A 10290-nucleotide genomic window follows, 5' to 3' on the forward strand; every position below is an offset into this window, starting at 1 on the left:
AAAATTAAAAACTGTCACTTCAGTTTCTAAAATCTATGCAAAAAAGAACATAAAAGCAAGCTACATATTTCTCATGTTGTAAGATTATGTATCTGATCCCAAAAAGTGGTGTATGTATCACTGCAGCCTACCTAATACTATGTGTTTACAGGGGATTTCCTTTCTTCTCTTAGCCATTCTGTCTTTAGACTCTGAGGTACTCAAATCTTCAAATTATAGGCAGAGATGACAGAGAAGAACCCCAGGGCAATGGCATAGACCAGACGATCTTCAACAAGATCATAGAAGAAAACCTCCCCAAACTAAGGAAAGAAATAAACACGGATATAAGAAGTACATAGAACACTGAAAGACCAGACCAGTAAACACTCCCACAGTATGAAAGCTACAAGAGAAAAAAATGCAAGACAAATAAAGGGAAACCCACCAGAAAAAATAACCGCTGATTTCTCAGTAGAAACTTTGAAAGCCAGAAGATCTTAGAATGGTGTACAGTAAGTTCTAAGAGGCCATGCATGTCAAGCTAGACTGTGTCCAACAAAAGTATCTGCCATGGTTGAAGGAAAGAGAAAAACTTTCTGTGGCATAAAAGGATTAAAAGAATTCCTATTTACAAAACCAACCCTAAAGATAATACTACAAGCAATAATGTAAGACTGAAGAGATGAATAATGATATCTGCAAGTCTGTAGAAAGAACAAATGATATCATAATTAATGAAACAAAAAGCACAACTGAGAACATAAACTTTCAGAGAGAAAAAAAAGACTGCAATCAACACACACCTTTCAATAATAACTTTAAATATTAGTGACCTTAATTCCCCAATCAAAAGACACAGACTGGCTGACTGGATGAAGAAACAAAGTCCACAGACTGGCTGACTGGATAAGGAAACAAAGTCCACAGACTGGCTGACTGGATGAGGAAACAAAGTCCACAGACTGGCTGACTGGATGAGGAAACAAAGTCCACAGACTGGCTGACTGGATGAGGAAACAAAGTCCACAGACTGGCTGAAGGATGAAGAAACAAAGTCCACAGACTGGCTGAAGGATGAAGAAACAAAGTCCACAGACTGGCTGAAGGATGAAGAAACAAAGTCCACAGACTGGCTGAAGGATGAGGAAACAAAGCCCTCATCTGTGCTGTGGACAAGAAGCTCACCCCAGCTTTAAACAGGCACCATCCCACCAAGAGAAGAGAGGAGAAGCACTGCACACAGAAGGACCGAGAAGCAAGCAGCCATGGCTCTCCTAGACTCCAGACTAAAGTAACCGAAAGCAGGAGGGTGTCTCACCCTACTCAAGGGAAAAATTAACCAAGAGGACATTGTAACTAAGCATATATGCACAAAATTCTGGTGCACCAAATTTCATAAAAAAAAAAAAAATCTTACTAGTCAAATTAAAGACAAAGAGTAGCATCAACCTAATAATAGTAGGTAATTTTAATACTATACTCTCTCCAATAGAAAAGAACTCAGAGAAGCAAGAGAATTAAATAGCATCATACATCAAATGATCTTAACAGATTATAAAGAATTCCACATAAACACCAGAGAATATAATATACATTCTACTCTGAGCCCATGGGAGCTTTGTAAAAAACAGACCATATCCTAGGACATAAAACAAATCTTAACAAACTCAGAAAAACAGAAACAACATCACGTATCCTATCAGACCACAATGCAATGAAACTTAAAATGAACAGCCAACAAATCTCTACTGAGTACACAAATTCATGGAGATTAAAAATCACATTACTGAAAAGTGAATGAATCAAAGAAGAAATCAAGAAGTTCCTGGAACTAAATAAAATACAGTACAACAAAAATCCCTGTGACACATTAAGATCAATCAGACTTACAGCTCTAGGTGCTTACATTAAAAAATTAGAAAGACAGGCTGGCGAGATGGCTCAGTGGGTAAGGTCCTGAGTTCAAATCACAACCACCCTCAATGAGATCTGACGCCCTCTTCTGGTGTGTCTGAAGACAGCAACAGTGGACTGAGTGAGCAGAGTTGACCGAAGCAAGTGGAGCAAACCAGAGCGAGCGGGGTTGACCAGAGAGAGCTGAGGTCCTAAATTCAATTCCCAACAACCACATGTAGGCTCAAGACCATCTGTACAGCCACAGTGTACTCATACATATAAAAATAAATAAATCTTTTAAAAAAATTAGAAAGAGTACAGATAAATGGCTTAATGGTGCAACCCAAGAGAAACAAGAACAAAATAAAACCTACGTCCAGAAGATGGCAAAAAATACTAAAATTCAGAGTAGAATGTAATAAAATAGAAATGAAGAAAACAATACAAGAACCAATGAATCTTAAGAGCTGATTCTTGGAGAAATTAAACAAGGCTGACAGACCCTTGACCCTCTTAACCAAAGGAAAGGATGAGATGCGAAAATGAACAGAATCAGAAATGAACAGTGAAACATTGCAACAGAAGAAATTCAAAGCCACATAAGGGTATTCTTTTTTCTTTTTGTTTTGTTTTGGTTTGGTTTGGTTTGGTTTGGTTTTTGGTTTTTTCAAGACAGGGTTTCTCTGTTTAGCCCTGGCTGTCCTGGAACTCACTCTGTAGACCAGGCTGGCCTGGAACTCAGAAATCCACCTGCCTCTGCCTCCCAAGTGCTAGGATTAAAGGCGTGCACCACCACCACCCGGCCTGGGAATTCTTTAAAAACCTGAATTCCACTAAGTTGGAAAATCTAAAAGAAATGGACAAATTTCTAGATCCATGCAAACCAACAACATTAAAACAAAAACAAAAACAAACAAACAAACAAACAAACAAAAAAACCTGTAATAGGTAAGAAGATTTCCAAGAGCAATTAAAGCCTTCCAATGAAAAAGAGTTCTGGCCCAGATAGTCACACAGAATCCCAGATTTGCAAAGAAGATCTACAGCCAATATTTCTTAAATTTATTTAAAATAATAGAAACAGAAGGAGTATGTCCAAACTTCTACTAAGACAGTACTTTAATATCAAAATAAAAATACAACAAAAAAGAACACTCCAAGCCAATATCCACGATGAAAATATATTCATAAATCCTCACTAAAATACTTGTAATCCCATAAAGGCAGATAGCAAAAAAATTATCCAACATGACAAAGTTAACTTTATCCCCAAGTTACAGGGATAGTTCAACATATATAAGTAGTTAATGTGGTAAATCATATAAATAGACAAATAATCATATAACCATCCCTAGCCAAGCATGCATGGTGGCACACTCCTTTAATCCCAGCACTCAGAAAGCAGAGGCAGGAGCAGCGAGATGGCTCAGCGGGTAAGAGCACCGACTGCTCTTCCAAAGATCCTGAGTTCAAATCCCAGCAACCACACCACATGGTGGCTCACAACCACCCGTAATGAGATTTGAGGCTACAGTGTACTTATCTATAATAAATAAATAAATAAATAAATAAATAAATCTTTAAAAAAAGGAAGGAAGAGAGAGAGAGAGAGAGAGAGAGAGAGCAAGCAAGCAAGCAAGCAAGCAGAGGCAGGCAGATCTCTGAGTTCAAGATTGACCTGGTCTACATAGTGATTTCCAAGCTAGCCAGGACATGATGAGACCTTGTCTCAAAACAAATAAACAAACAAAAAAATCATATGACCATCTCAATATATTTAGAAAACAATCACCGGGTGATGGTGGTGGTGGCGCACACCTTTAATCCCAGCACTTAGGAGGCAGGGGCAGTCGGATTTCTGAGTTCGAGGCCAGCCTGGTCTACAGAGTGAGTACCAGGACAGCCAGGGCTACATAGAGAAACCCTGTTTTGAAAAAAAAAAAAAAGAAAAAGAAAACAATCCAACATGGCTTCATGATAAGAGTCTAGACAGTAACCCTAGAAGGACCATATCTCACCACAATGAAGGTGACATATAACAAACCCACAGCCAACATTATCCTAAATGAGGAAAAACTTAAATCACATTAAAATTAGGAAAGGAGCAGGGCTGTCCCTTATGCCCACACCTTTTCAATAAAGGGCTCATAACACTAACTGGAGCAATAAGGTAAGAGTAAAAAATCAAGGGGTCAAAGACAGGAAAAGAGGCCAAATTATTTGCAAATGACATGATACTATGCATAAGAAATCCCAAAGTCCACCAGGAAGCTTCAAAAAACAGTCAACAATTTCAGCAAAGTGGCAGGATATAAAATCAACTTAGAAAAATCAACAGATTTTCTATACACCAACAACAAGCATACTAAAAATTAAGAGTTGGGCTTATGAGGGGATGAGCCCAATTGGTGACCCAATACCAAGTAGTCAGCCCTGAAAGCATACATACACAAACAACGCTACATAAGCTCTGCACAGTATCTGTTTATGCACACATGCGCACACACACATGCACGCACGCACATACATGTGAGAGTAATAATTAAAAAGAAAAGAGGTCATGAATTTGAGAGGGAGTAAGGGAAGAGAGTAAATATATTTCAATTTTAAAATTGTGTGTGTGTGCGCGCGCGCGTGTGTGTGTGCACGTGTGTGTGTGTGTGTGTGTGTGTGTGTGTGTGTGTGTGTGTGTGTGATGATCTGTGGTACTCTCAGAATCTAGTAGATCTTATTCAAACTCTGCAGTCCCCAATCTCCCTGCCCCTGCCCCAAGGCAAGGTTTCATTCTATAGCACAAGTTGGTCTGGAACTCATGACACTCATCCTGCCTTAGCCACAGTGCTGGAACTACAGGCATCCAGTACAAATCCTGGTTGGTGTGGTGCTGAGAGTCAAATCCAGGGCTCTGCGCATGCTAGGCAAGCACTCTAACAACTGAGCGCCAATCTTGAACTCAGTGGGCTGGGCTTACATTACCTTGCAGCTGCCAGACTTTCAGGGGGGCCATCTCATTGGTGCTCTCCACAAGGTGCTTCCGGAACTCTTTCAACTGTCCTTCCAAGGTGGGGTACAGTTCTCTGACAGAAACAGAATCGACTCTTTTCACTGTGTTCTCTCATAGTTCACTTAGCAAAGAACTCTGATTTAATCTTCATAATTTACCCCTCCCAGACCTAAGAAGTTTTGCTCAATACAGGCAAAAGACTTTAAAGCACAACAGCTATCCTCTAGAAGTATGTTAATGCTGTATATTCTACATGAAGCTTTCGTTCTCTAGAAGTACGTTAATGCTATGTATTCTACATGAAGCTTTTGTCCTCTAGAAGTATGTTAATGCTGTATATTCTACATGAAGCTTTTGTTCTCTAGAAGTACGTTAATGCTGTATATTCTACATGAAGCTTTTGTGCTGTGAACGCATAAAACCACAGCATCACCCAAAAAGCAACAAAAGGGCTCAGCAGTGACGGCTGCCACCGAGCCTGACACCCTGATTTAGATCCCCAGGACTCAGGTCCCGCAGGAATCGGAGAACTAGGTCCATGTGCATACATGACACACACAAAATAAATAAATGTAATTTAAAAGCACAGAAAGGGTATTAAAAGAGACTCTGGAAATCTTGATCAATTAAAAGTGGCACCTGGCTGTAGCCAGAGCTGGAAAAAGATGACAGGCAAGCGCCCACAGTAGTGAGCCAACCCAACAGTAATGCAACCGGAAGGGAAGACACTGCAATTGGGAACTGGAAACCTGCTTACACTCACTGTTTCTTTCAGCCAAGTGTCACCACCGCTGATGGAAATGAGAGTCAGCCTAGCATATTATTTATCACCGTATTTTACTTTTTTAAAAGGGCAACACACTACAAATTTTCTCACTGAAATTCCCACCCAGCAAAATTTGAGACTAAAAAATTTATCAAGTCACCACAGTCAAGAATAATTTTCTGCTATAAATTATGCTGTTTTCACAAAATGTTCTGTGTAATTATGAAACAAACTCCATCATTAAAATCATCTTCTGTAGGATTGCAGCTCCTAGGGGGATAGGAAATTCACAAGAAGACCAACAGAGTCAACTAACATGGACCCTTGGGGCTCTCAGAGTCTAAACCACTAACCATGAACATACACAGGCTGGCCTCCCTGCACATATGTAGTAAATGTGCAGCTTGGTCTTCATGTGAGTCCCAAACAACTGGAGTGGGGGCTATCCCAAAAGTTGTTTCCTGTATGTGGGATATGTTCTTCTAGCTGGGCTACCTTGTCTGGCCTCAGTAGGAGAAGAGGCACCTAGCCTCGCAGAAACTTGAAATGCCATGGGGGCCTCACCCACTCAGAGGAGAAGGGAAGGGGCATAGGGAAAGGGTTGTGGGGGCAGTGAGTGGGATGTAAAGTGAATAAGTAAAAAGTAAATTAATTAATTAATTTAAAAAATTATTTTCTGCCAGGCATGATCACCCATGTCTTTGATCTGCATCTAGGAAACAGCGGCAGGCAGATCTCTGCATGACTGAAAATAACCTGGTCTACACAGAGAATACCAGAACAACCAGGACTACAAAGGGAGACCTCGCTCAAAAAAATACCAATAACTTGGGCCAGGCATGGTGTTGTATGCCTTTAATCCCAGAACTCAAGAGACAGGCAGATCTCTGTGAGTTAGAGGCCAACCTGGTCTACAAAGCAAGTTCTAAGACAGCCAGGGTTACTTAGAGAAACCTGTCTCAAAAAAACTAAACAAACAAATAAATATTAAAGAAAAAATTTCCCGTTGGCTGATGGAACATTATTTCTGTTGCATGCTTTTAAAGTCTACTATACCCTTTTGCTTATTTTTTTCAAATTCTGCTCAGCATAAGAAAATAATCCCAGTCACTCTAATTTAAAATCCATATTACTTCTAATCATGTGAACAAAAAATAGAATGTGATCTATTCTGCTACTCAAAACAACAATCTGTAACTTTATGTTATCAACTGAGAGGAAAACAAAGCCACTCCAGCCATGGGCAGGTAACTACAGTGCCATCCAAGTACAGTGTGCCTCACTAGAGTAACTAGAAATAGCCGCCCTAACGCAGGTCAGAGGGTTTCTCCACTGTGGACTCTGCATATAAAGTGCCGTAGAGCCACAATTCTTACAGCAACTCAAAAGACAAGCAGGAACGAAGGGAGACATACAGCAACATGAATTAACATACCTTAATTTTCCAAAGAGGAATCCCTGAACTTCATCAATAGGATCGCTCTCCCCGATGACTGTGGCATTTACCTCAGTTCCTATGAAGACATAGTAAAGACATGTCTAGCAGCTAAGAATAGAAGTAAAAAGAAATATCAAATGCTGCAATTAACATTTCAATGTAGGCTTTAAACTGATGGTGTTTTAATATTTCTTGTATTCCTGGACAAAATAAGAATAAATTTTCTCTCGGGCTGGCAAGATGGCTCAGCAGGTAAAAGCACCGACTACTCTTCCAAAGGTCATGAGTTCAAATCCCAGCAACTACATGGTGGCTCATAACCACCCGTAATGAGATGAGATCTGACTCCCTCTTCTGTTGTGTCTGAAGTCAGCTACAGTGTAACCATGAATAATAATAAATAAATCTTTAAAAAAAATTCTCTAAAGCCTTAGAAATTTTTATATTAAAAGTTTCAAAATTAATATTTAAATATTGTGAAATGTTTTTTCACACTTAAATTCTGAAGAATTTACAGTTAAAAAATCCTAAACATCACCGAGAGAGCAACACGCCATTTTCCATTTGCTCCACTATTCAAATCTATCATTTCATGTTTAAAAGCAACTTAGAGAATATAATGGCATGCACCATAATTCCGGCTGAGGCAGGAAGGATCATGTTCAAGACTTGCCTGGATAGTTTAGTGTGCCTGGATAAGCAAACAAACAAAAACATTAAAAAAACTGTGGATGCAGTTCAATGGTGAAATACAGAGGACTTGCATCATCATACACAAGACTCTGAACTCAATACCACACAATTCAAAAGATATAATAAAGTGATTTTTAAAGGGAAAAAAAAGACAGCAAGTAAAACTTGTGGTTGAAAAACTTAATTCAGGGCTGGGTGTAGCAGGTCATCTCTTTAGTCTCAGTACTTGGGAAGCAGAGGCAGGAGGATCTTAGTGAGTTAAGGTCAGCCTGGTCTACACAGTGAGCTCCAGGACAGCGAGGGCTACATGGAAAAAAAAACAAAAAAATCTATCTCAAAACAAAACAAAACAAAACAAAACAAAAACCCACATAGTATTATGGCAGGAAGAACCCAAAGAAAACTGTTCCAAATACAGAGAAAATATTAAAAACAGAACTATCCCTGAGGCTTAGGATATTTCAATTTTTATGCCGGAATCACAGCAATGCCTGTCTGTGACACATATGATCTCAACAACAGCTGCTGCCGCCGCTGATTACATCACTTGTGTAAAAACACTGCGTTCAACTTTGTGGGCTCTTTTTTGTTTCTGTGTACCCTTGTTTTTACTGTTTGGGGGACAGCACAGGCAGCCTTGAACTATAATTCACCTGCTTCAGCACTGAGATTGTTAAGCACACACCACAATATCCAGCCCGAATTCTAGACTTATATTATCCTCCTTTCTTCTCCTAGACACTTTAAAAAGAACATATCACTGCCCAAACATTACAGAGGACAAAAATACAGGCCTAGAAAATGTGCTAAGGTTCCCCACCCAGACGTGACAAGCCTATTTTTTTTTTTTTGAAGACGGGAGTCAATTCCAAATTAACTCATACTTAAAGGCAAGAGAACACATGCTCTTATTTTTACAAATTCACCTTTCACCTGAGTATCATCCTTGGCCTTGTACTCCGTGCTCTTAATCGCCAGTTCCACACCATAGCCAGAAAGGTGAACTGGCTCCTTCCTGGGATTCTGCAAACAGAAGAAAAATTCCACCATCACCACCCGGCTCGTTAGGAGGCACAGCAGGCCCCTGCTTAATAGCATGTCTACTGGTGCCACCTGCTCGTGTGTAGGCAGCCACACTGGTAAGGCTTCATGGAAGAACACACCAATTGCTTGTCCAATACCAAATGGTCAGCCCTGAAATATGTATGTACAAATAACATCATACACACTGAACAGGTTGTGTGGGTGCATATGTGTGTGCTTATGTGCATGCATGTGTTTAACAACACAAGAAAAATGGAATAAATTTAAATGAAGTCAAGGCGGAGTACATAGGAGGGGCTAGAAGGAGAAAAAGGGAATGATGTAATTCTATTATAAACATTTTAAATTATTTTAATATTGATTTATATAGTATTAGCTATATATTCAAGTGAGTAGAGTGAACATCAACAATTATAGAAGTAGTTGTCTACCATGACGTGTATATATTATAGTACTTGTCTATCATATTCATCTTATTTGTGAACAAAATCAATCTAGACTGTGTTTGCATCTTTAGGAAATCCTAGACTCCTTTTTTTTTTTTTTTTTTTTTTTTTTTTTTTTTTTTTTGTTTTTTTTGTTTTTTTTGTTTTTCCAAGACAGGGTTTCTCTGTGTAGCCCCGGCTGTCCTGGAACTCACTCTGTAGACCAGGCTGGGCTCGAACTCAGAAATCTGCCTGCCTCTGCCTCCCAAGTGCTGGGATTAAAGGCATGCGCCATCACCGCCCGGCCCCTTTACATTTTTTTTATCTTGTCATAACTATAGGAATAAGAATTTCAAAGGAGAAACAAAACTAAAGGTATATGAAAAGCCAATACCATAAGATAACTAAAAATACATGATTAAAATCCTCTATCTTTTAAACAGAGGTACCCTGTACAGGTAGACAGTGCTGCTCCAAAAGATACTAGTTGTTAAATAAAACCCCCTGTGCCAGGCATGGGACGCTCTTTATGCATTTATTTGTCCAGGTAGCCCCAGAGGTCCCTCTACAGTACAAGCTACTGCCACTGCTCTAGGTCCCCTACTAGGGGTAAGACCCAATTGCTAAAGACACTAGACACACTGGTTGCAGGACACAGAGAAATTAATTCTGGAACTGACCAGTAAGCTTCCTCACTGCTGGTTAGATCTCAGAGTGCTTGCAAGGGTGCTAAAAAGCCCACTAGGAAAGAAAGAGCATCCATGGTCTTAGCTGGTGCTGGAGCCTACATGCCACACCACTGATCGCCAGGCAAGACATCCCCCACTGGTGCTATACTAAATAGCATGACTACTACAGAGGGATAATTGACTGCTTTCTCAGACATGCACTCAAAAGGCTTACTCCATCCGGGCAGTGGTGCTGCACGCCTTTAATCCCAGCACTTGGGAGGCAGAGACAGGCAGATTTTTGAGTTCAAGGCCAGCCTAGTCTACAGAATGAGTTCCAGGACAGCCAGGGCTACACAGAGAAACTCTGTCTC

General features: G+C 39.9%; 1 protein-coding gene across 4 annotated transcripts in view; it reads right to left on the reverse strand.

Annotated features, from left to right (window-relative positions):
• Uggt1 (UDP-glucose glycoprotein glucosyltransferase 1) overlaps positions 1-10290 on the reverse strand; it is a 103424-nt gene that overhangs the window by 63957 nt on the left and 29177 nt on the right. For 3 of the 4 annotated variants that reach the window (XM_031367145.1, XM_031367144.1, XM_031367146.1), the window contains exons 7-9: positions 8706-8802; positions 7084-7162; positions 4855-4955 (exon numbers count right to left, since the gene is read on the reverse strand). In XM_031367145.1, coding sequence (XP_031223005.1) covers positions 4855-4955; positions 7084-7162; positions 8706-8802 — 277 coding nt within the window. The remainder of the gene's footprint in view (positions 1-4854; positions 4956-7083; positions 7163-8705; positions 8803-10290) is intronic. The other variant, XM_031367147.1, reaches the window with a different exon arrangement.

This window comes from Mastomys coucha, unplaced genomic scaffold, assembly GCF_008632895.1.
Source record: "Mastomys coucha isolate ucsf_1 unplaced genomic scaffold, UCSF_Mcou_1 pScaffold14, whole genome shotgun sequence".
Classification (NCBI taxonomy): domain Eukaryota; kingdom Metazoa; phylum Chordata; class Mammalia; order Rodentia; family Muridae; genus Mastomys; species Mastomys coucha.